General features: G+C 41.3%; 1 protein-coding gene and 1 long non-coding RNA gene across 4 annotated transcripts in view; one reads left to right on the top strand and one right to left on the bottom strand.

Annotated features, from left to right (window-relative positions):
• NOSTRIN (nitric oxide synthase trafficking) overlaps positions 1-17946 on the bottom strand; it is a 74485-nt gene extending 56539 nt beyond the window's left edge. For 2 of the 3 annotated variants that reach the window (XM_032636502.1, XM_032636501.1), the window contains exons 1-3: positions 17878-17946; positions 14313-14509; positions 5779-5864 (exon numbers count right to left, since the gene is read on the bottom strand). In XM_032636502.1, the coding sequence (XP_032492393.1) occupies positions 5779-5864; positions 14313-14339 (113 nt within the window). In that variant the 5' untranslated portion in view covers positions 14340-14509; positions 17878-17946. Of the gene's footprint in view, positions 1-5778; positions 5865-6956; positions 7076-14312; positions 14510-17877 lie in introns of those variants that run through there. The other variant, XM_032636500.1, reaches the window with a different exon arrangement.
• On the top strand, positions 1573-13062 carry LOC116756291. Its single transcript, XR_004350616.1, has 4 exons — positions 1573-1660; positions 2666-2761; positions 10724-11103; positions 12198-13062. It is a non-coding gene; the product is annotated as an uncharacterized LOC116756291 (long non-coding RNA).
• Positions 17947-26537: the final 8591 nt, after the last annotated feature.

Raw genomic sequence — 26537 nt, forward strand, 5'->3', positions numbered from 1 at the left:
TGACCCTAATATACAAATATTTATTATATATTTCATATTTAAAACCAGCTTTAGAATCAACCAAGCAAAACAGGCTGCAATCATTTTCTCTTGCATTTTCAACCCTAATAACCATTTCAGAATCCTCAGCAGATTACCCCACACATCAGAAAGAAATGAAATGATGAAGTCGGGAGGATGAGTTTGGATACATGAGGAGTGGAACCCGTCACTAGGCTTCTTTTCTGGTGAGTTTGCCTACAACTGAAAAACTCTCTGGCCTCTAACCCTGAATGGCCTTTATCTTAGCACAGGTTAATGGGTAAATTCCTCCCCAGAGGAAATCGCTCTAAGAAGCCATGTTCCAACTGGCAAGCGTGGAGAGAGCTGTCACTTTTGTAAGTTGGAACAAACACTGCCATGTGGCTCATCCGTGCTTAGGATCTAATGAAGCAGAATATATAGCCTTTCAGAATTCCTGCTAAACAGAAGTGAAAGGACAGAGTTCAAAAGGGACACCTTTTCCCAAGGCAGAGGTGGCAATTTGCACCTCCAAGCACACTGGTTTCTTCTAAGGGAGCTGTTTTATCATGGTTTCTGGCCTAAAAAGCCCCACATGCAAAAGAAGTGAAGAAAGGCAGAGCTAATCTCAAACTGAGACGTGGAATTTTTTTCCCCTCATTAAAATAAGCAGAAAAGAGTTTATAAGAACATTGAGCTTAATGTTCTAGCCCTACAGCTACTACATCTAATAGGAGTTGAGATTCTCCAAGCAATTGTCTTGGCACATGTGAAATTGATGATATATATTTCTTTGGATGGGTAACTCAATCTCAGAATATTCCGGTGAGTCTTAAAGATGCCTAACCAGGGAAATGGCATGCACTGACTTTTAATCCATTTATATTCTAATTTCCTCCCAGCATGTGGAGGCAGGTCAATAAATTTTCATTAGTAATAATGAAGACCGACCAATAAGTCAAAGACTAACATTTGTCTTAGGTTTGAAAATAAATTATATTTATATTTTTGAAAGAAAGGAGAGATTGAAAATATCAGATTCAATATTTTAGACAGACCACAAAGTGACCAGGTAATAAATTTTAGAGTACCGTGCTCTAAGAAAATTAAAATGATAAAAAGTGATAGAAAACAAACACTGTAGCTGGCCCCTCTGTCTATGAGGAATTAATTAAAATTGAACTAAGGCTCTCTTAAGCTTGAAAACAGCAGGTGACTGAGCCCTCCCTTTACTACGAATTAAGAAGAAATTTTAGTAATCTGAAAATCTTTGCAGTTTCACACCCCCATCTCTGCCCTTCTACTTTCTATCAGCAACAGCTTCTTGGGGCCTGGTATGCTGACATTTTCCACCCAAGTTTTATCAGTTTGCCTTTTGAAAGAGTCACAAGCTCATACAAATAGGCTTGTGTTTAAAAGTTAGTTATTAACAACCTGAAAAACATTTTTACACAGCAGCTCTGTTTCTTGAGTGGTTAGGTTCTCTGGCTAGCCCACAACGCCCGCTTCGTCATTACTCATTGCCTTAATTCTGGCTCCTGACGGCAGTATAAAAAAGGAGAAATGGGAGGATGAGACCTGGAGGTCGCCCTGTTTTGGGCCAGTCTGGGAGTTCCACTGAGTCACTGCTCACTTCCGGCCCAGGGAAGGCACAGCTAAGGTAGGTGTAGCATTTCAGATCCTCTGTGTCTGTTAATTCCTGAACTGAGTGAGTTTATGTGGGGTGGGAAGGAGTGTTGTCATGGGGGAAGGCAGGTAAAATGGACAAGAAGAGTGAGTTTTTAAACTTTTTAGCTGGAAAACAAAATTTTATACAGCATCCCACCATATCATAAAGATATTATGTTCTGAATAAGTGGGAACAGGAGTGACAAGGGCTCTGAGCCCTGCCCATTTAATTTCCTCCTACCCCCTGAAGTGGCCCTTGAGAGCTCCCCACAGACCCCTGTGCTACCAGGTTTGAAAGCCACTGAGCTTGATGACCGCTGGTATCCCTTCCCATAGAAAACCCTCTGTGAAGGGAGATGGGCCAGGACCCCGAGTGTGCTGGGACACCCATAGCAGTGCCCCAAAGTGCCTGCCCACTCGAAAGATTCCCTTACAACAAGCCTGGGTAGAGCTGGGTAGAAGTCAAAATGTATCACCTTCTCCATACCCCATCTGTAAATCAGGGGTGGATGAGAGTATTCGCATACTGCATTGGGTTCTGAGAATTTAAGTAAAAGAGACCAAGGATCAGACACATCTAACGCAGTGCTTGATCTATAGATGGTGCTGGATAAATGGTCTCTTCTGTGATTTTATTATTCTTTTCTAGCTTTTGTTCAAAATAACATTCTATACACGATGTAAGTAAATTTCTTTGACACACTCATTTATTGCTCCTTGTAAAGAGCCTAACTTAAACTTCTTAAAAGTTATGAGTGCCTGAGGCACAGAGTCACTCATACACAAATGCATTCATTCCCTCAGTGAACATCTATTGAATGCCTGCTCTGTGCTAGTCACGTGGGATACAAAGACCCTCAAGGAGTGGTGGAGGAGGCAGACAAGTCAACAGAAAGTAACAGTGTAGGCAGTAGAGCGATAGCAGAGGTAAGCACTGGTTCTGTACATCTCTGAGGAGCACTCTTTTGACACTGGGGACTGGAATCTTGACTTGAAGGCCCACCAGGGTGGGATGACTGAATCTTGAAGAATGCATTGAGTGGAGGCTGGCAATGCAGGTGAAGAAGTGTCTACCGGGCAGTGGATACAGCAGGTACAAATGCCGGGACCCATGGAGGCGGGTGGGAGGGATGGCAGGGAGCCATGGGGGGTGATTACAAGTGGTTCTGTAAGCAGTGACTGTAGGTAAGATGGAGAGATGTGGGGTCATGCAGAGATGGAGAGAGACAAGCTGGATAGGAAGGCAGGGCCCAGATCTCAAAGCTCCTTTTATGAAATACTACAAAGGCTGAATTTTATACTAAAGGTCATGGGAGTCTTTGAAGGGTCTTAAACAGGGTCATGGCCACAGAGTAGAAGATGTATTAGATGCTCCCTAGTTGAGGCAACTTGCTTGGACTAGAAAAAGGAGATCCTCTGAAGGGACACAGCTCTGAGCCCATGTACCAGACTCGAGGGTTGAGAGTGGATTAGATGTCTGCCTTCACTCTGCCCATCAGCCAGGTGATTTTGTGCAGTGTACAAACTGCACAGCTGCAAGGTAGTACCCCAGGCAGGAGGACGGGTTGAGAGTTCTGTCAGAACAATGGCAGAGGCCATGAAATGAAAAGAAAGCTATAGGAATAAGAGGTGTTTGGAAGAGAGAAATATACAGACTTGGTCATGAATTGAGACAGAAGGGGTCATGGGTGGCTCTGAGGTACTGGGCTTGATTGGGTGGGCAGAGGTACCAGTAATCATGGTTAAAAATCCAGAAGGAGTACCAGCTTTCGGGAAAAGCCGATCAACTCTGTTTTGGATAGGCTGTCTTTGTGGTTTCATGGAACGTCCAGCTGGAAATGTCCAATAGACTGTTGGATATATGGTTTGAAGTATGGATAAGACACACTGCCTAGTAATGTATATATGGGAGTCATCAATATGCAAAAAAAGAGCTGAAGTTATGGGAATTAAGATCACTCAGGCTATGGGTAGACTAGAAAAGGTAAGAATTTATCAAAGATTTCATTTTAATCATTTATCTTTCGTTGACAGCATCTGCAATGAATTGTAGATGGAATAATGACCAACTACATTTCCTTCTTTGTTTTTTTCTTTTCTTTTCTTCTATTTTTTAATTAAAAAAAAATTTATGTCCGGAGTTGTGGTACTTGCCATTTGAAAACCTGACCTTAAGTTTCCTTAGAGAGAAAAAATTGACTTTCCCCATCAAAGTCTGTTTAAACCTTAGCTGTGAGGGTGCAGGGAACCAAACACTTAAATCGTTTCTGGAAATGTGCCTTTGTCTTTTTGAATCTGATCTGTGATTGTGCTGAAATGAACTGATGACTTTGGCATTAGGCATCTTAGGAGCTGCTGTGTGTTTCTGGCTAAATCTGAGTTACTACTATAAAAAAAGAAACTGGAGAAACTAATTGGATAAAAGAAGCTAAGCAATACCATGAATTACAGAAATTCCAGGCAAAATGGTGTTTCAATACCAACACTTTTCTATCAACACCAATTAGAACAAATGCAAGAAGGCAGCTGAGATTAGAAATAAACCATTATCTGGCCTCGAAGCTTAATTGGGATGCAGTCCCTTGTAGCCACAAGCTAATACAGAAGTGTTAGAAGAACCACATTCCAATGGATTCTTAAGCAAGGTGTCTGGAATTGTTAATATACAACAATAGTAAAGACCCTGTTCTAATAATGTAGATGTAATAATAAGAAAATAAACCCTTAACTATCTTTCATTTATTTATTCATTCAATCTACAAGGATTTACTGAATGCATTTTTTTTTTCGGTACACGGACCACAATTGGCCACAGCAGTGGAAGGCCCGTGTACTGTGAAAAAAAAATCACATTTGGGGACTTCCCTGGTGGTCTAGCAGTTAAGACTCCACGCTCCCAATGCAGGGGGCCCGGGTTCGATCCCTGGTCAGGAAACTAGATCTCACATGCCACAACTAAAGATCCTGCACGTCGCAACGAAGATCCCACACCGGGCAATGAAGATCCCGCATGCCTGAAACTAAGCCCCGGCACAGATAAATAAATATTAAAACAAAAGGTAATCCAAATTCTTTACAAGCATTCGTTAAATAAATATAATTTTTTTTAAAAAAAAAAGCACATTTGAACTCTCCTGTATCTTTCCTTGGCCTCATTCATCAGTCCTGATAAAGCTAATGTTCTCCCTTGCTCTTGACCTACTAATACAGGATGCAATCAACTCAGGCATCTTTGTTCTTATGGTACACACACAATATTTTAAATTTAAAATGGGTTCCCTTGAAAAGAATAAACAATCTTTTTTGAAGGTCTCTTTGGAGTTGTTTATTACAGAGCTGTCTGGACATAGGGAAATGGCCTAAGCACCCTTGATGGCCCCATTCAGTCCTCGTGGACTCTAATTTTAAGCAGGAATTTTTGTAACTTTCTTAACTGAGTTCAGTGTGTTCATTTCACCACAGTGAACAGCTTTACACGTGATCGTATCTAGTATTAGGAGAAGATGATAGTGTTGGGGATATACGTATATCTATAGCTGATTCGCTTTGTTATAAGGCAGAAACTAACACACCATTGTAAAGCAATTATACTCCAATAGTGATGTTAAAAAAAAAGCAAATAACAAAAAAAGAGAGAGAAGATGATACTGAAAAAGGTGACTTTTCATTCATCCACGCATTCATTCAACAGACACTTACTGAAGAAGTCAAAAGGCCAGACTCTAAGAGCTCAGCGTACAAAGATGAGTAAGACACAGCCACTACCCTCGCTAGGGAGACAGAAATGTAAACGAATAATTGCCATCTGTGTGAGGAGCACACTAATGGTAGTACACATCGGTACAATGGTGGGCCCCAGGAGAGGGCAGTGATCAGAAGGGACCTGGCTGAGCCTTCCCAAGCAGAATTACGTCCTGTTGTTTCCTGATTTTTATGGTGCCCCAATGATAAATGTGCAATAACAGAGAATCACTCTTCAAAGCAATTTCTCAAGTACCAAAATATAACGTTGTGTTCTGGAAAGTAGGACAGCTGTAATCACTCCTCCACTTATATCGCTTGCTGCAACTAAAGAGGAAGAACTGCTTCATGCAAACATGCATTTTGTACCTTTGCTGAAGAATGGATGTGATCTGCTTGCAGAAATCTTCTCCATTTTGAGAAAACTCCTTTAGGTTCTTGTATACTTTATTATACTGAAAAAGATGCACAGAAGGTTCATGAGCATTTCCAAAGACTGAACTCCTATAAATTCAGAACGGTGCTGTAATGATGACTGTCATTGTAAATGATCACGCAGCTACAGAATGCACACCTTTTTGGTGAGTTCTTAAAATAAAGATGACGTCTCCTCTGCGTGGATGTGAAAGATCCTGGAGAACTTTTTAAAAATAAAGCTGGTCTACCTGTCTCTTCCTAGGCCAAATGCAAACAGTTCAACAGTGGGGTGCATTTGGATTCCTGTCACCCCTATTATTCCCGGGAAGGCTAAAAGTACATTCTGAAATACACTGCATATTCCCCGCAAATTCCAAAATACTATCCCTGGACCTCATGACAAACCCTGAACCATTAAACTGAGTACTTCTTGGCTGAGATAGAAAATGTAAGTGAATAATTTGGTAATAAAATTTCTCCTAGGGGAAAGGGAAGGAAACTCACACTTCCTGAGCACCTACTATGGGGCAGGCATGTTCCCATTATATGAATCCTCAGAGCTGAGGCAACCTTTCAGCTATAGCACCTGGAGTAAGCAGCTAGCAGAGTAGTAAAGAGGACGTAGGGCACAGAGGTAGAAAGACCTAAAGAAATGACCTAAGCCAGGTCCCTACCTTCAGGAGTGGAACCAACCAATACCTAGGATGTAGAAACATAATCCTATAGATACCAAATCTTTTTCTCTTTATACAGTAGTTTAACTTTCCCCTGAATTTAACACAGAAAGCCATGACAGGATTTGGTAGACACACAATAGGAGCAAACAGCTTCATTGAAACTGCCTGGGACACAAAAACAACTGTGAGAGGGCAAAGCTCTTTAGAAGGACATTGTTAACTCCTAAAGCAAGGTTTGCAAAAATTCGGTGCCTATAGGCACCTGGATGAGGGAGGCGCAGGGTGGGGACAGTGAACTGGAGAGACAGCTGCCACAACAACTCTGGATCATGGACCAGCTTTTTTTGTGCAAAAAAGCTGAAATGAGGATTGGTATCTGAAACATAACTTTTAAAATTTTGCAGCAAACAATTCACAAAATTTTCAACTCTTTGCCAAGCAAGCAAAACATACCTGTAGTGCAATCCAAGTGTAGCCTCCGTCATGAAGAAATGATTCTCCTCTAAGCCATGAGAGTAAAATCACTATTGGGCAACCAAGCTTTCTCATTTTTATTTCCACAAACATAAGTTGTCATCTATGAATGATGTGATACTTTCAGGCCTCCTTCCTCCCCTTACAAGTACAATGGAAGAGTTTGGTAAGCATTTTTAAATTGTTTAGCTTTTTTGTTTATTCCTTTGTTACCTAAACACTTTCAATAAATTGTCCCTTAAGGCTTTCATTTTCTTCCCATAACACCAAATAACATCCAATAAAACATACGTAGGTATCATGAGAAGAAAACAGAGACATGTTGAGCAGGCACATGCCCTTGGAATAAAGTCATTTCTCAGCCCCTCTCACCCTTAGCTGTAGTAGCCATGTGACTAAATGCTTCCCAAAGAGGTATGGGTGAAAGTTCTGTGTTGGGTTTTAGTGAAAATTCCTTCCTCCTTTTTCCTGAAACCTGGACTTAAAATGACAGCTGATGCCGTAAGGTGATCTTGAGGATGGATGCCACATGCTAAGATCTTAGATCAGAAAGCGAGAAAGAGCCTGGGTCCCTGATGCCCTGGGGGCCACCACAGAAGCCCCCAACTCTCTACTTTTGGACTTATTTTATGTATGAGAGAAACATAACAGTAGGCTTTTTTAAAAGCCACTTTTATTTTGGGTTTTCTAAATATGCAGGTAAACATAGTTCTAACTCATACACAGTCTTTTAACTTTTTATTTTATATTATGAAACATTTTTATGTTTTATAAATAAGAATGATACAAACAATAATTATGATACACATTATATTCTCACTAACTAGGTTACAGATATATTGACACTTTTCTTCTGCTTTTTTTAAATAACAATTTTTCCTTTTAATAATTTCTTTGACTATTTTTGCACATTTGTTCTTCCGTATCAACATTTATCTAATTACAATTTTAAAAATCCCTGTTGAGATCGTAAGTGGAATCGCATTACATCTATATATCTCAATTTGAGGAAATTAACTTTTTTATGGTATTTAGACTTCCCACTCACGGGCATAGTAAGTCTTTTCATTTGTTCAAATCTTATTTCATGTTCAATAAAATTTTATGGTTTTCTTTATAGGTCCTGTAGCATTCTTATTTACTTAGAAATATCTCACAGTATTACACACTATTAAGCTATCTTTTAAAAATAGTGTCTTACCTGTTTCTCTCTCCAGCTTACACCAAAACAGAAACAAAGACCCAACAAAAACATCAGGGGGCCATGTGCAGGAGAGAAAGATTTGGATGCATGCTTGCAAAGTGAATTTTTCTGTTCTCAAACACTGTAAGGCTGGGGCTGGGAGAAGACAAAGCAGAGAGTTGGATGGAAGGATGCCTTCCAAGCAGCAGAGAGAAGAAACTCCCATCAGGAAAACTAGGAGGGGAGGGAAGGGACTCTGAGATGAGCTGTCTTAGGACACGGACCCCCATCAGCCCACCATCACCAGAAGAGGCGATTTGCATCCAATAGTCCTGGGGAAAGAATAGGGTGCCTCAGATACCATGTATGAGGATGAGGAAGGTAGGGGAAAACTTGCTCCAAACAAAGTGGAAATGAGCAGAACCAGTTGAGAATTTTTCCCTGTCCTGGGGCTGCAGGGGCTACTGCATTTCCCGAACTTATCAAGCCATCAAAACTCTCCAAGATACATTTTTAAAATACTATCTCCACAGGACTAGTTCTAGGAAGCCAGAAAGCCTGGAAAGTTTATAAACCAATGATTCAAAACTCGGTTGCTTTTAGAGGAGAGTGGCTGAGCTGTGGCAGTATGGAGACCGCCTGTCTTTCCCTAAGGCATTCAGAGTCAACTTTTTTAAGCAAGAATCTTTTTTAAGCAAGAAGCACATCTTATGGCATCAGTTGCCCCTGGGGCTCCCAGTTTTGGATTTTGGAAGGATTTTCCTGTCATTTAATAGGCTAGTACTTCCTAACTTCCTAATTTTTTCACATCATGATATACGTAGAAAATGATATTTGTACTGAAACAATGTGGTAAATGGACAAAGTTGTTCAAGGTAGAGGCAACTGGCCCATGGGCTCAGCCCCCCAGCTACACCCCCCCTGTAACTCATCCCCCAGACCCCTGGGCACTTGTGTGCCCAGGTACACACAAGTCAGGAAGTTCTTCGATACATTATGTTGTTGTTAACTCAATGATCAGATACGAGTGGGATGTTCTGCTTATTACAGCAATGGGGAGAATCTTTATCATTGACTCTACATATAATGTACTGGACACTCCATGACAAACCCTGATCCAGACTGAGGTAAAGGTGATATCAATAAATAAAAGAGTGACTAAGAATAGTTCCATTATTTCAGCATAACCCCTTTTTTGATGCAATGATTCTGTACCTTTCATCTTGTGCCATCTACTCAGACTTGAAGACAAAATCTGTCTTGCAAAAGCAGACTTGCATAAACATCAAAGCAGACCCCAGAGACCATCTCATCCAGTGCGTGCGTGTGTGTGTGTGTGTGTGTGTGTGTGTGTGTGTGTAATCAGAAAATCTTAGAACTTATCTGCTTTGAGGGGATGAAGTCTCTTGACCTTGGCTTTGGCTCTCCTCCTCTCCCATCTTTCTTCCCCACCCCACTCTCACCCAGCACAGGGGCCCTGAAGGGATTCCATGGAGCACAGTTTGGAAACCACTAAAGTCCAATCCTCTTATTTTATAGTTAAGGCCGTAACAGCAAAAGATAACCTCATTAGTTAGAGACAGAACTGTGATTAGAAATGTTAAGTGAGCAAATCAACTAGAGAATCTATTAGAAATAAGTATATAGTATTATGAGCAGGGCAGATCGCTCGCCAATGTCATCAACCAGCACAGAAGGCTTTGCTCTACTCAGAGTCGTGGAAGATGAATTTTTCCTGTTTTTTTTCCCACCTATTGAGCTTTTGAATACCCCACCCCCTACCAAATATTCATTCCAGGAAAGAACCTACTGTTGATCTTACATCTCCACTTGAATTTATATTAACATGCTGCTTTTCCATAACGTCATTAAGTACTAGGAAAAACCGACATGTTTTTTTGTTCCCTGATAAAGGGATTGCAGGCTGGTGGAGAAATATGTGGGATCTTTCTGAGAATCTAAAAATCCCTTCAGGTAGATAACTAATGTACACAGAGATGTCCCATTCTGCCATTAAGAAAATGCTTCTGCCCAGCACTTATAAGCAAATTCTGTCAGATAAATATTGTCGTTATGAAAAAACTTAGTAACCTAGGCAATTGGCACATGAAATGATTAGACAGAGGTCTTGTGAACAACAAAAAATTCACTTTATCAACCTTGGCCTAGCTGCTCTTTCTGACTTTCCATGATCTGAATGATTAAGAAGGTTAAATTCAATTACTCTAGAAAAATCCATTTTCATTCTAGGTGCAAGTATGAAAAGTTTGCTTTTTTTTTTTTTGGTGGGCGGGGAGTAATGATGACCCTCATAGTGTTAAACAAACCATGATATTCTACTTAAAGTTAATCAAATAAGCTTTTGTTGGATGCCTTTCACATGTCAGGCACTGCTACTGATTTCATGTGGTGTACTATTTCTAAGTACTGCTTTTGTGAACTAAGAGATTGTATTTATTAGGCACCTAGGTAATATTTAGAATCTCCATGGCAGGCTGTCATAGATTGTGAGATACATTAAAGAACATAGTCTACTTCATCCTCTCCCCCTCTTACTTTACAGATGAGGAAACAGAGGCCCACAAAATGTGAAATGGCACATCACACATCTCACGGATGCACACTGGGGATGCTGTGGGCCGACATCCAGGCCAGACCCAAGCTGCCTCCTTATCTCTGCAGTGTCCCAGAACCCCTCAGGAGCCATGGACCATTGCCCCAGCATCTTTTATATTAGTGCCAGTTAATATCTTCTGACCCAGGCTGAGCCACTGAAATGGGATGCTCGGGTTGGTGTCTGAACCAGGCTGAAGAAGCAGCCCCACAGTACTGTTTCAACAGCTGATGAAGAGAAGAGGCTGACTATGTGGACCCAGAGAAGAGGCTGACTATGTGGACCCAGGGAAGCCTGCTTTGACAGCTCCCTACCTGGATACTGAAGGAGTGAGTAAAAGGAAAACCTTGCTTATAGTTAATTATTTGCCCTTGATTTCTATGGCATTGTTTCTTAGGAAGGTGCTATTTTTTTTTTTTTTTAATGATTAGATTATTTCATTTGGAGATGATCTGATCCTGTTTCCTTGCACATGGATTTGTAAATGATTTCCTTTGGCATATTTTGAGGATTAGAAGCTAAGCTCACAGGCATTAAGGCATCAAGGCCCAGAGCCAATTCTTCTCTTTTTCAAAAAGAGAACTTTAAAAAAATCTCCTTCAAATAAGTTCTGACTTTCTCGAGATTAGTTAAAAGCCCTACACAGCATTCAAGCAATCTGTGTGGTACCCTGGTAACTGATAATTTGTGCATAGACACTAACCCAGCTCTTTGAGGTAGAATGGCCCAGCTATCAGCGTATCTTACTCATTGGAGCATGACATAAAAGAAGAGGTTTTTAAATTTTTTCTGGAGTCTGGTGAGACCTATTTTACTCAGAAAACTATTTTCAAATGCATAAAACAAAATAACAGGATTATAAAGGAAACTAGTTACATTGATATGTGTTTTATAAAATATAATTTTAAATCATATTTTATATGCTTTTTAATTAACATACTAAATAATGAGTCTTAAGATTTACCCAAATTTCTAAGTCACACTGAGTGTGAGTAAATAGTATTTCTAGATATCTGTAAACAAATGTAATGTTATATAAAAATATAAGTGCTTTTTATTAGTTACAAAGTCACAGACACTGCAGCTGTACTAGGGCTTGCTGCTTATATTCAAAACTGGAGGAAATTCTAAATTGCAGTTAGAAACTAACACAAATAAATAGGTCATGCTTTTCCCATTGAAGGTCACACAAACCACTGTTTCCATATGTGGATCCACTGGGGTAGACCAAGTTAAGAACTGTAGCTAAGCTAAGGCTTTATGAATTAGTTGTGTTCCGTGTAACCCTAGGGACTCATGAAATGGGATATTTTGCAGAAAGTTAAAGCTTTGCGTTCTTTTTGGTTTCTTCCTGAAACTACCTGTTTCATGAAGCATTCTTTTGCAGTCCACTCCCTTGTTTTATTCTGTTGCCAAATTGCAGCCTCATCTTCACACAGCCTTTTTGCCCAAGCGCAAACTAGGACTGCACCAGGAAATCAACTTGAACACTTGCTGAAGATGAAACAATTGCAAATAAATAAAGATTCTGTGACTTCAGAGGATTCAGAAACCCTGGCTGAAGGAATATCCTCCCGCTCTCGACTACGTTTGGTGGCAGTGCACCCAGAAAGATGACTTTCAAGTTTGGAGACAAGGACAGGAGTTCTTGGGGCAATAGTTCAGCACAGGGAAAAGGACTCCACATGTCAGGGAGGGAGCATTAAGCTGACATAGAGATATGGTGATGGGCTGTCTTGGGAGCTGCTCAAAGGAAATATTTCTCCTAGGTCCAGGTCTGAAGTCAGCCTTAGAAAGGGATATTAGGCTTTTGGTTTTTAGTTTCTGTTTTTGTTTTAACTTATCCTGGCTTCAGTTTTCCTCTCCACTATCTCACTCTTCCCTTGGTCTTGATTTCTTCTTTGGTGACCGTTGGTGCCAAGGTTTTGCTTCCACTTATCCCATCCCTGTGCCACTCACCCACCCTATACAAAAACATTATCGCTAACCTATCAGGAGAAAGGAGAGGAGTCAACATTTTGGTAATGGAGCAAATGCAAGGAGTGAAAAATAAACAAACAACAAATACATAAATGAGAAAAGACTTTTTGAAAAGTTGTCTGTTAGCTTACCAATAGAGACAAGATTGGGGTGGAGGAAATCAAATGGAGGAGGTTTCGCCCTTAAAATCTGTATACAACCACATTGTTGGAATTTCTTTTTACCTTAGACGCATGTGACTATTGTGTGGTTTTTTTTTTTACGATTTTTAAAAATATTTATTTATTTAGGTTGCACCAGGTCTTAGTTGCGGCAGGCAGACTTTTTTTTTTTTTTTTACAAGACAAGACATAAATAAACTGACAGCAAGCATTGTAAATGGATGACCACAACAAAAGCAACAATGATTGCGATTACCAAACACGAAACACACTCAGACTATGTCATAATATTGACATTCAGTCCAGGAATCCCCCACTGTAACAGCTCCTTTACTTTGCAGTGAAAATTGATTTGTATATTTTTTGCCTCTGAGAGTATTGTGTTTTTAAAAAGTAAAAGTAGGCAGAGCCTGCTACTACGCTGTCATTATTAATATCACTAGCCACCATGACTTTATCTCATTTAGCTCGTCTGATTCCTGAACTCATTCTGTGGGATGGTGGATACAGTTTCATCTTTGCTAAGCCTGTGCTTTCCACATCCACTGAATAAACACAAACGAAACCAATAATTCTCTGTTGATCTTTTTCTTTATGGTTTTATGGCAGCCCCTGTTTATCTGCTTCTCCACATTTTTTTTTTTTTGTTTTTAATAAAATACTTGAAGGATGAATACAACCCCTTGCTTCTGATGTCACCAGTTTTAGTTTTTTGGCACCATTTCTTGGGATAACACACTGACAATCTTTGATTACTTTATTTCCTCCCCCCTCCATTTTAATTGCTCCTCATTTCCTAAACTACATCTCTGCTCTTGCAGCTAAGGACCTCACAACTTGACCAACCTTCTATTTTTGGTACCGCTCCCAGGATTGAAACAAACACGCTGGTAAACGTGTCCGAGGACCACCGCAGGGCGGACAGAGTGCGGAGCCTGTACTTCCTCCCTCGGCCCTTGAAGTTCTGGGCTCTAAATGATATGGGAAAATACGCAAAACCCTTGCATCCTGACTTCATTCCCAGAGCCCCAAACTAGCTGCAGATATTCTGCGCATTTGTGTGTCTACAGTACGCATGATATTGGCACCACTGGCATATATTTGAAGAATGTTTCCCAAACAGCCACCATCTGCATGCAAATATAATGCTACATACACTCAAAGTTTTTTCAACAATGTGAGAATAAAAGATGACAATTACCTGCCCTGTCATTTGCTAGAAAGAGCTCTGTTTTAAATTGAACCAAAGAAAAACCACAGACTTTTGTACCAGTGCCAATATCTAAACATGTTTGGCTTCTGAATGTCCCAAATTTCTTAAGTTCAAATCCATTAGTACATAAATCTACTCCTCAGCCACCCTCTCACACACAGGCAAACCACACTGAGCCACTCACCGAACAATCTGTCAGTGGGTCCCTCATGGTGAGATGTTTGCTTCAGTCCTTTTAGCTATGCTCCGGCATACAGGATGCTGCACCAAAGGTTGGGTGTGTCCTGGACTTCCGGGATTCAAAGGGCCTAGAGTACGTCAGTCCTTGTCAAACACCCCAAGGAGGAAGTCCCAGCCCTGGACTTTAATCCCATTTGTTTTCTGAAAAAGGAAAGAATGGCTCCGGGTCAAGAGAGCTGGAGTGAGATGGTGAGAATGACTCCTGTAAATACTTAGGGGGTCAGAATACTGTGTCCTGAACTGCGTGGCCTTGAAAGAAATCCCAGAGGTTATAAAGCGCTCCTGGTAACTCAGTCACTCAGGGCTGAGAGTAGAGGGATTCTCTCAGCTTGCCATATTCACCCTGTTTTTATTTTCTGTATTTTCAGTTGCTGTGACACACTGGGGTCTTTTGGGTTGGGGAGGAGGGACTGCTCCTTCCAGGGTTAGCTAATTCCTAGAGATAGTAGACAACTAGCTTATAAGCATGGCTTTGATATGCGATCCAACCCTCCAGAGCTCAGACCCCCAATCACTTCCCTTATCTACCTTTCACACACCAAACCAATAGTCCCCCTGCCCCAAATCACCCCAGGGCCAGGGTACCAAACAACTAAGACCACCCCTATATAACCATGACTATAGTGGAAAATGTCCAGAAAAGGCTATCAGGGAGCAGGCATACATTAACTACCTCGAGGGGCCTAACACAACAGAACCCTCACTACCGTCCCAAGAGGACCAAGAAGCTAAGCTATCAAGTCAAGGAGGATTTTTCTATGTTCAACCTCGTCTTTAAAAATCACTCAGAAGGATAAACTGAACCGGAAATCAGCCATCAGCAACTTATTTTTTATTGCTTTCTCTGCATCTGTGGCCCAGGGGTCAATCCTGGGATTTCCAGCCAATGGCCTGTTGCCTTGTGAGAGCTGGTCTGTGGGCAGCTTTGCTCTGACCGGCAGACAGGTCCCCAGCCCAGAAGGAGCTCCATCCACACAGCCCAGGGGAACACTCCAGAGCTGCCCAGGGGTCTCAGACTCCACCCATTTGCCCTTGATGTGCAAGTTCCATTCACAGTCCCTGGAAATAACACAGGAAGAGGGAGAGACAATGAGGGAGGAGGATTTGCCCTGTAATCTGAGGGAGGGGTCCTTAGTCAGGGATCACCATTCACACACTTAACAAGGTTCTCCCCTGAGCTTCTGCAAAGGAACGTTATCACTGTAGGTTACCACGTGGAGCCATAGCTATCGACAGATTGTAAAGTGAGGTTAGTAATATGTCACTCCAGATATGTCCCACTGGAGGGCTTCCTTGCCTTCAGAGATGGTAGATAGACTTGGCTGGTGCCTTGGATCCAGGGCCTGGGGCAGCTCCGTGTCTTCCCCCAATTCCTGCTGCGCTTGGTCTCAGATCAGGCCCAACTCAGTTCAGAATGGGGAGACTGGCCTCCCTTGCCAACCCCACAAGAAATGCCATGACACCAAGCTTACCGTGGTCTCTGTGGCCCTCTGGGAGGTTGGTAGGACATGCTCACGTCCATACTCCTCATGTGTGTCTCTCCCAGAAGACTAACTAGCTTTCCCTCAGTCCTCGTGGAGAAATTAAAGTATCTCCATCTTACTACAGTATTCCTCCCACAGACCGTTGTACAGGCAGCAGGGGGTCCTGGCCGAATTCATACTGAGAATCAGTTTGGCTATTTGTTGAGCTTCTCAGAAGGGTGTTGGAATCTGCAACAAAACCTTGATTTTGGAGGTTAGAAAGAGGGCTGTATCAGTCACTTCTTGTCACAGTAATGCTGCGTAATAAACAGAAAACCCAGTGGCTTCACATGACTTTATTTAGTTCGCAAGTGTGTGGTTTAGTTGGGTGATTCTTTGGGTCTCCCTGGCCCTGCTCTTGCGAAAGCAGGTCATCTACAAACGTCTCTTGATCTTGGCAGGGCAGCTCTTCTGGGGTCTGCTGGTTGGGTGGCTGGCTGTGAGCTGAGGCGAGCCTTCCTCAGCCTGAAATCTAAGCCAGGCTGTTCTAGGGCGTGTTGAGGAACCAAGAGAGTGAATGGAAGTGCTCAGGCCTCTCGAGGTGCAGGCGTGGAACCGACACACCATCACCTCAGCCTCATTCAGCTGACCAAAGCCAGTCACAGGCCAGCCCAAATTCAATGGGCTGTGGGAGATTCCAGTCCTTAATGGGAGGAGCTGAGTGTCTCATTGTAAAGGGCACACACACAGAAAGGGGCAGAGAATTGGGATTTCTTTTACATTCAACCCACTGCAACGGTCAGTTCATATTTGTTCTTCAGTGACTCGAGAGATAAAGCAGATGGGACACCGGGGGTGGGGGGATGACTGAAGTATGTCAGCCTTTCCCTGTCTTCAATTCAGCCTCAGGCGACTTGTCTGGAACTTCAGCAGAGATTGAGGTCAGGGAGAGAAATGAGGGGAGTTAAGTTCAGGACAGACTCTAGACACAGATTTGGAGATAGGGTCATTCTCCCCTCTGACCCCGCATCCCATCTTACACATACTCTGCCACGCACACCTCCCACGCTGTGGAGGGTAGGGGTGGGGACGAAGTAGCAGAGCAGGTTCTCCAAGGTGGCTGCAGCACCTGAGGCCGTGGCTGGTGAGGCACCTTGGCAAGGAGGTTTGTCCTTGAGCATATGAGAATCCCCAATCCCTGACTCCCAGAAATGGCCCAGGGAGACTGGGAGGAGGAAACTGAGTTCCTGCGTGAGCAAAAAGGGGAAGAGCTTATAGTTCTGGAATTGATATTAACATCACCTCGTTTGTATCTACAGGTTGATGAGAACTATATATAGTGAAGCATCTCAAAGAACGTATACTATACTTCTTTCAAAACGTTGGTGCCCAAGGCATCCTTTTGAGTCCTCTCACTTCAGGTTTGTCTCTGGCCATATGTTCCCGGCTGGCACTCATTCTCTGGCTTCTTTCCGGTCCAGGCCTCCAGCTTGACCTACCGTCTGATCTTTCGGATCCTCGTCTTCCTGCTTTCTTTCCCTGTGTGTGCTCAGCATTTGCCTGCTGGCATGGCCTCTCTGCAGAAAGAAAACCTGCAGCGGACTGATCTGGAAGACACTCTGCCGCATCCCACCCACCCCTTTGTGTGCTTCCGCCAAAGAGGACGTTCCGCCAAAGAGGACACATCTGCTGAGTGTCTGTAAGCGGATGTTGGCGCCAGTAGGTTTGTAAGAAGGACCCCAAATGTAACAGAGGTTAAGGGCAGTTCAAAACTTGCCTTGAAGTTTCTTTAGTAGCCAAAGCATGCAAAGAATTGGAAATGGCGCAAACATCCATCAGTAGGGACCTGCTTAAATAACTTATGGTAATATGGGCTCACATTTAGAGGACTTACCATGTGCCAATATGTAATATTTGTAAACATATTCTAAGTGCTTTGCAAATATTAACTTTTAAAATCATCATAGCAATCATTTGAGATAGATCTGTATAGATCCTTATAATACACATAGGAAAACTGAGGCACAAGATGGTTAAGTGACTTACCTAAGGTCACATAGTTAGGAGTGAGAGAGCTGGGATTCATCTAATTCCAGTGCTTCCGTGATTCATAACTATGCTGCACTGCCACTCAACCTGGATGTTGGGAAAAAACAGATCCAAACAATGAGGAGAGAATATAAAATATTTAGTTGTATATACTTAGAAACAGACTGCAAAAGAATGAGTATGAGTGTAGTTTGGTACCTATATAAGAAAAAATATCCAGGCAGATATACACCAGGCAGACAATAGTATATCTCTGAAGGATGGGACTGTGGAGGACTCTTCCTTTCTAGGTCATACATTTCTATATAATTTTAACGTTTGAAACAAACATGTATTGCTTTAGAAAACAAACAAGACAAATAACACTTTTTTTAAAGGATGACAATTATGCTAACTTTAATCTTTTAAAAAGTTAGAACTAATAAGTGAAATGGTGACAGCAGGCCTTGTTAGTTCATATCTTCAGGACTTTGCGTAATGCTGGCTCCTTCTACCTAGAATTCCTTCTACCTTTACGTGGCCTTCGTGGGCTTTCGTTTATCTCCAAAGTCCAGCTTGTGTCATTTTCCCCGGACACAGTACACTCTTGCCTTTGTACTATTGTTATCCATGGCTTGCCCTTCTTTTGATTCATTTACCCCATTGTGCCGCGATTATTCGTTTCATGGTCTGCCTCCCACTCTACTCAGTGAACTCTTTATATAAAGTATGTGGAGCAAAGTAAATGTCCAATAAATAATTGTTTTCACTTAATTGAATTCAACTCTGAGAAAGTGGCCCCGGTAGCTAGTTCCTCTCCATCCACAAGACGGAGAATGTTGCTTATGGGTAGGCCTATATCCTCAGCTCTTGGGAAGCAGAGTTCAAAACACTGAGAGCAAAGATAAGTATGACCGGGCAGGAACTCTAAAATGGGAAATGGGCCAAATGCCCTTGGGAGACTCCACTGCTCTGATTAAAAATGGCCTTGACAAGCAGGAAACTGAGAAGGAATCAGAAGAATCCCAAGGGGCCACTTAGAGAACTTTCTTGGAGAATTGTTGGTTAAAAATATATACATAGGAGATAAGAAAAGTCTTGGGACCAAGGATAAAATCAAAGGGTGGCCTAATGCTAGGAATAAATTTAAGAAAGCTGGAATCTAAAATAAGCCAAGTTCTGCAAAGTGTGCCAAGAACATCTGAGATAATTTTTACCATATCTACAGCAAGAAGAATGTAAAGGGACAGCCTCTGGGCTTGGGGCTGCTGGCCTCTGTTTCTGACGACAGAGTAAGGAGGAGCGCTTGGTCAGGCTGCTGGGCTCAGGGTTAGAGGGTCAGGCAGAGAGGCTGGCCAGCGTGCCACATCCTCACTGTGCCTTCACACATCCTGCTTCCTGAATCCTGGACGAAGCCCCCACTCCCTGGACTGTTTGAGCTGACAGAGGACCAGCTGACAGGACCATCTCTGCAGCCATTCTAAGCACGTGAGAGCCACGGACAGTGTTTACAAGACATGACATCACTTCCCCCAATCACCCTCAGAGGGAACTATAGAAGCAATCTCATTCTGACTAAACAACGTTTTATTTTTAGTCTCTGGTTGCTGCAGTGATTAGTTTCCTTAATTTCCATATCTCTCCAAACCTGGAAGAAACATTTCTAAAGCCTTGCCTTAATGTATACATTAAAAAAAAAAAAAAGTACCTATGCCCAAAGCCTGAGGACGAGGAAAAAAAAAAATCTGTCTAATTTAGAAGCACTAATGAGTGTTTTAAACTATAGCAGGAGTGGAGGAAGGGTATGGGGGCGGGCACCCGGATATCGTTATTGTTAATAGCCAGCCTAATTTGTAGCGTCTAAAGTAACTGTTTACGCTCAGTTTGTACTAATTGTCTTGTGGTTTTTAAAATTGCACAAAATAGGTTTTTTTTTTTTTACCACTTTCTACTTCATAAAAATTACCTAATTTTTAAATTAAAGTCCAAATGATCACAATTAACTTACTTTATAAATACAAACCTGTATTCAGTGTGCTAGGGCTGAATTTTCATTGTTGTGCGTGTCCAAGTTTCATATATATTAATTTAAAATCTCCAGTTGTTAATGGACAATAAAGGAGAAATCAAATAGATGAATTTGCATAAAACAAATTAGTGTAAATTTACTTTTCCCCAATAAGCCCTAGGAAATGAAAACTTAATTATCAAGTCATCCTACAGCCGTGATCTATGGCTTGACTTCCCCCCAAAAAAGCCTAAGAAAAATATTTTACAAATGCAGATTAGCCTGAATTACATTATATCTTCATTGGATCACCTGTGTTAATATTCATGTGCTATCACTTACATTTTCCTAAGCTCATCTAGGACCAAACTTACAGATTCCAATTAAAATGCACTCTGGAATGTCAAGCAGAGGGTTGCTTGTCTCCAGGGCACAGTATGAGTTTGGCATTTTTGCTTATGTACATAAAGTGCCACCCAGGATTTATTTGCCTTTTTCAGCATGGTTATACTTCTACGTTATAAATCATCGATTTATAGTTATTTCCTATAAATCATTGCCAGGTTATGGAGATAGAATCTTAGAAAACAAAAGCACTCCAAATGGTTATTTACCTTGATTCCTTCTGCAACTGGAATTTAGGAGCTGGGGGATGGGTGTGGAGAGGAGGAAGAGCTTTACTATTTCCCTTTTCACATTTAGAATTTTATATGATGTGCTTGCATTACCTAGTCAGAAGTATAAACTAATTTTTTAAAGCCGTTGCTCATCCCTGAGACTGAGGGCACGCAGTATATAAACCGGTTTACTCAGAACTTAGGTTCAGTCAACCAGCCCTCTGTGTACTTGTTTAAAATCTTCCCGTTGTCCTCTTACTCAAATTATTTAACCCCTTATTCAGCTTCTCCCGCAATGCTTCTGAAATGGTTCTCCTGAAAATCACCGTTTCTTTCATTTTTGCCTCTCGGAAGCATCTTGTACGATTGATAATTCATTGATGCCTATTCGTTCTTTCAGTCATTCAGTGAGGTCTGATGTAGCCCCCTCTTTGATCCAGGCACTCTGAGGGACACAAAGACAAATAAACTCCAATCCCTTCTTTCAAGGAGCTCAGTGTGATGAAGGACGGTTATATTACATTGTGATAGGTTATATGAAAGAGGTCTTTACAGAAATGTGATGGGAACTCTAAAGACATACCCTGCTCAGCTTGGTTGGGGAAGGGGAGAATGCCAGAAAATGATGGCAAGAGACAGTCACTCTTGCTGATGCTTCAAGGGCACAGACTAATTATCTGTGCATAAGAGAGTGTGTTGGTGTATTCAGAAGAGTTCCTTGAGTACACAGTTTGCGTGGGACTTTATATTACAGTTGAGGCTGTCATGTCAGTCAGAGACGAGACATGGGAAGCCTTAGGTGCCAAGTTTTAACTTTAACCCAAAGGTAATTGGAGCCACACAGGGGTCTTCTTCCACGTAGGATTTTAAGCATATTTGTGATATTCAGATGCGCATTTCAGACCAATCACTCTGACAGCAGTATGGAGACTCTAGAAAAGGAAGACATAAGGATCAGAAAGACTGGGAGCCTGTTGCCAGGAACCAGGAGAAAAATGGCGAGTCCTTAACTTACATGGAGAGGAAAGGATAGAGTTTTAAAATGGAACCAGGACGACTCAGTGATGAATTGGATTGGGAGTAAACAATGAAGGAATGGTTGGATCTGGAATGAAGCCTAGGCTTCTGATATCTTCCCTAAGATTCCCTTCTCTATGGCCTCCATGGGAGGCACTAGAGGGCAGGAATTAATAGTACAGGCTTTGGAACGTGAAAAATATGGTTTTAAAAGTTGGCTGTACTATACATTAATATGCTAAGTTGGGGGGAAATTTCTTAACCCCTTTAAGCTTCAATTTCCTGATAGGTAAAATGGAAGTGATATACCACATAACTCATAGCAAAGTATACATAATAAATGTTCAATAAACAGTAGCTGTTTACTATTACTGTTATCATTATCGTTCTAATTTATTTTTGCCAAATAAAGTAAGGCATTATTAAAGATGATTGTATTATACACATAAAACATTGAAAACTGCAACTACTTTAATTCAAAAATTGCAAAAAACTAACATGACTATTCTACTCAAACAATTTAGAATTCTCAAGAAGTTTTAGCTAATGTATTTTCTTCTTTCTCTAAACTTCTCTTTAAGTGGCTGAGACAGTTTGTATTGCTTTATTGCTCTTGGAACTCAAAGATGGCATTCTCATTTTTAAAAAGTGATCTTGCTGCATCTAAATATCTAAAAATTTCACTTGAGACATTGTTAGGGTTTTGAAAACAAATATATTGATTTTAAAAATTATCTCAAATTTACAGACAAATTGCAAGCTCAGTACACAGAATTTTTTCTTTTTTCCATACTTTAATATCTTAGTGTGTATTTCCTACAAACAAGGACATTCTTCAACAAAACCACAATACAACCATGGAAAGCAGGAAATTAACATCGGTTCATTACTACCATCTACTCCTTGGTTCCACCCATTGTCCTCATTATGTTCTCCATAGCAACAGGATGCAGTTCAGGATCACGCATTGCATCCAGTTGTCAAGTCTCTTTCGTCTCCTTCACTCTGAAAGAGTTCTTCAGTCTTTGCTTGACTTTCATGCCATTGAGCTGAAGATTACCAGTTAATTATTTTGTAGAACGCCTCTCCATTTGCATTTATCTGATATTTGCTCATGATGAGATTCAGGTTATGCATCTAATCATATATATGATTCCTCTTGGCAGGAATATCAACAGAAGTGATGTTGCTTTCTTATTGCATCCAATCAAGTGACTCAAGATTCCATTTGTACCATTACCGATGGCATTTACTTAATTAAGATGGTGTCTGCCAGGCTTCTTTGCTGTAAAATTACAACTTTTGCCTTTGAGGTTAATAAACATGTTGCAGGGATGTACCTTGAAACTATGCAAACACCTCACTCCTCATCAAACTTTCAGATTATTCATTTACTAATGTATATGAACTCACAGTTTCCCATTTTATTCAATGCATCATAATCAGTTACTATTATTAATTTTGATGCACAAAATGTCCTAACTTTGGCCAGTGAGAGTCCCATCAACTTGGTTCTGTGCCTTATACCATTTTCCCATCATTCTTTGAGCATTTCCTTGCTTTCTGGCTCGACACAATGTTCCATTCCAATCTGTGCTTTCCTGCCCAGCCCTGGATTTAGCCACTTCTTCATGGAGCCCTGGTTCCTGTCAGTGGAGAATGGATTTAGAATGGATTTAGAGACCAAGACCTGGGGCACTTAGTTGTGTTCACTGGGGAGTCACTGGTTCCAGACCCTGAGGTGGACACCTAGGGAATGTAGAATATAAATACACTCATATACACAGATATATACTTACATTTATTTTTTTATCTATTTATATTTATTTTGATATCTATTTGATATATTCATTATATATTTAATTTATCTTGATATCTATCTATATATTGAAAACCATGAGTTTACATGGGTACTTATAATTTTTTTTTTTTTTTTTTTTGAGGCTGGAACAACACAAGCTTTATTCAATGGCCAAAGAATGGAGAAGTGGGCACCTAGTTCACAAATCAACTTCTCCATGTATTTATAATTTTTTTTTTTGCGGTACGCGGGCCTCTCACTGCTGCGGCCCCTCCCGTTGCAGAGCACAGGCTTCGGACGCGCAGGACCAGCGGCCACGGCTCATGGGCCCAGCCGCTCCGCGACATGTGGGATCCTCCCGGACTGGGGCACGAACCCGCGTCCCCCGCATCGGCAGGTGGATTCCCAACCACTGCACCACCAGGGAAGCCCTGTATTTATAATTTTAATCCAATACTACTAAGTTCATTCAGTTTTCTCCCCCTCCATATTTGTAATTCCCTTTTCTGACAGTGGCTCCCGTTATCCTTAATATATTATATATTTGATCAATTGCCCTGCATGTAACCAGTCTCCCACTGCAGCCATTCCGACTTTCTATGCCAGGCTGCGTCTCTGCAGGGATGCCCTCATCCTGCTGCTCAGGCTCAATGACTTGTGTTGGGCCCCACCTTGTATGGGCACCCTCTTCACCCATCCACCTCCAGTTCTCCATGCGGTGCTGTCCTCCCTCTGCAGAAATGTCCATAAGCCCATTTGGCCTCCAGCACCCAACTCTGGGCCATCATGACTCCCTCACCTGGCACAGACATCACCCTGCTCTGTCCCATCTTAGGTGTTAGGACCGAACAGGTCAGGAAGACAAAGAAAGGAAGGGAGAAAGGGGCAGAAGGGAAGGTCATCATTATCATTAACATCATTGTATTTCTTTCTATCTTGGTGAGTTCTTTCCTGGCTTATCTTCTTCCTTGTATCCATCTACTCTGGGCATTTCCCAAAGTTCTGCTTCAGTAGGCAACAGGGGAACAACTCAGAGCTTGGACTAAGTTATCTGCATTACTGCTTTCTGGCTCTGAGATCTTGGCAAGGTTCTTATCCTCTTTGTGCATCTGTCTCTCTATCTGAAAAAGTGGAAATAATAATGGTACCTAGTTATAGACCCATCTTTCCAATTTTGGGCACACATTTCCAGATGAATGGGCTCACATCAGCTCAAATTCAAAATGTAAAAATCAGCTCATTTTTCCCTTACAAAGCATCTTCATCTTCCTGAATTTCCTATTTCTGTAAATATATACATTCATTCTACAAGCATTTATTGAGTGCTTACTATGCAGCAAGCGTGGTGGCTAAGGATCCAGATGTAAAAAGCAAAGTCTTTGCCCCCAAGATGCTTACAATCAAGTGAGGAAGGTAGTGTGATAAGCACCCTGATGGAGTTAAATGGTTGCACCTTTTCTCCTCTAGGAAGAGTAGTATGGCCAAAATGCCAGAGATATAACACAACAGAGCACATTCTGAGGCTACGGACTTGAGAACTAGGTCGAGAGAGGCCATGGGGAGGGATGAGGTTGGAGTGAGAGGTGACAGGGTTTAGGGGGCGCTGCTAAGGGCTTACTCACTGGTTCTCCTATACCCTTTGTCTCAAATGCCCTTCCTCTTCCCACTTGACTCATCCAAATCCTATCCATTCTTGTTGGCTTTCTCCTTGAGACCTTTTCTTATCTGATCCTTAAGCAACTTCCCTTTCCTCTGAACTTTTCTGGTAATGACTATACTACACTGTATTTTATATGATGACGATAATGATGTCTTATATATGTAGAGTAATTACAGTTTTCAAAAACATTTTACCTTTCTCCTAAAGTTTGATCTGCATACTAGAACAAGTGTTATTGCTTTTACAGCTACCTGACCCATTAAAATAACCACTGCTTGTGCCCTGCCCCTCTAAGTAGATTGGGAACTCCTTCAATTCAGCAGTTTTGCCGTTGTCTTATTTATATCTCTCACGATGCCTACCAGAAAGCCTCATAGAGAATTGGTGCTCAAGACATGTATTGTCTTGATATTGATGTGAATTTTATTGGATTCATTAGCATTGTAGAGTTTTTAGCTAGCATGGCATAAATTGTCTTATATATGCTCAGAAATGACTTGTAAGTGGTCTAACTAAGAAATGGCAGCACTGGAAGTATACTATACCAGGGCTCTGTTCTATGAACCATCTAGTGCCCTCAACTGAGAGAAAAAAACACTCATTACTTTTAAAAACTTTAGGGACCCTTTTGAACTCATCTTTGGTGATATGGCTCCAAATGGCCTGGCATCTTACACTTTGCTTGCTGGCTGGCTTACTGGGTAGTTACAAGTAAGCCTGGGTCAATAAAACTAATAGGAAACAGGAGTTTAATCTTGATAATCTAATTAATTGCTGCAACTCAAAAAAGGAAGGCTGGTAATCGCCCTTTTATTTCCTATAACCTCCTCTCTCTCTAGCTCCATCTCTACTCACCCTTAGCAGTACTTCCCTATGAGATTTTCAGCCGAGTCTTAAAACCCAGATGTCTGAATAACTAGTTCCACTACCTAGATATCTTCTATCCTTCTAACCTGCAATGTGTTGAATTATTGAACTGTTTGAATTGGTTCCTTTTAAACCTGTGTTCTATGTTTGTGTTATGTGTTCTGTGTTATATGTTTGCCCTTACAAGCTCCCAGGGTTAGGTTGGGGAAAGATGTATGTGCCTTGTGAACTGGAAAGATGCAGTGAACTTGGAAAATTGAGTTCAATCACTGATGTATTAGGTTTATTGAGAATCTCCCCTAAGAAGGGCCCCTGATGTAGCTGAGAGCACTAAACAATATAACATTGAAAAGAGGGAAAACAGGGATGAAAACTACAGGGGTAAAATTTTGAAATCTGTAAGAAAAATTAAAGGTGGTAATAGGACAATTCAAATGTGGTAGAAAGCTGGGCATCCCAAGTCTTCAAACAAAGGCAAATATTGGAAGAAGTGTAATGTACTAGGCAGACATAGGTATAAGTTTTGAAATCACTCAGGTCTAGGGTCAAATCTCACCTCTACTGCTCGATAGCTGGGTGACAGAGATCCATGACTTCTCTGAGTCCTAGTTTCTGCATCTATAAATTGTGGGTGATTGTGGTGTGCTGGTAAATATTTAACAACTGGATCACACAAACAAACAAACAAACATCTCAATTTTCAGGTTT

This window comes from Phocoena sinus, chromosome 7, assembly GCF_008692025.1.
Source record: "Phocoena sinus isolate mPhoSin1 chromosome 7, mPhoSin1.pri, whole genome shotgun sequence".
Classification (NCBI taxonomy): Eukaryota; Metazoa; Chordata; class Mammalia; order Artiodactyla; family Phocoenidae; genus Phocoena; species Phocoena sinus.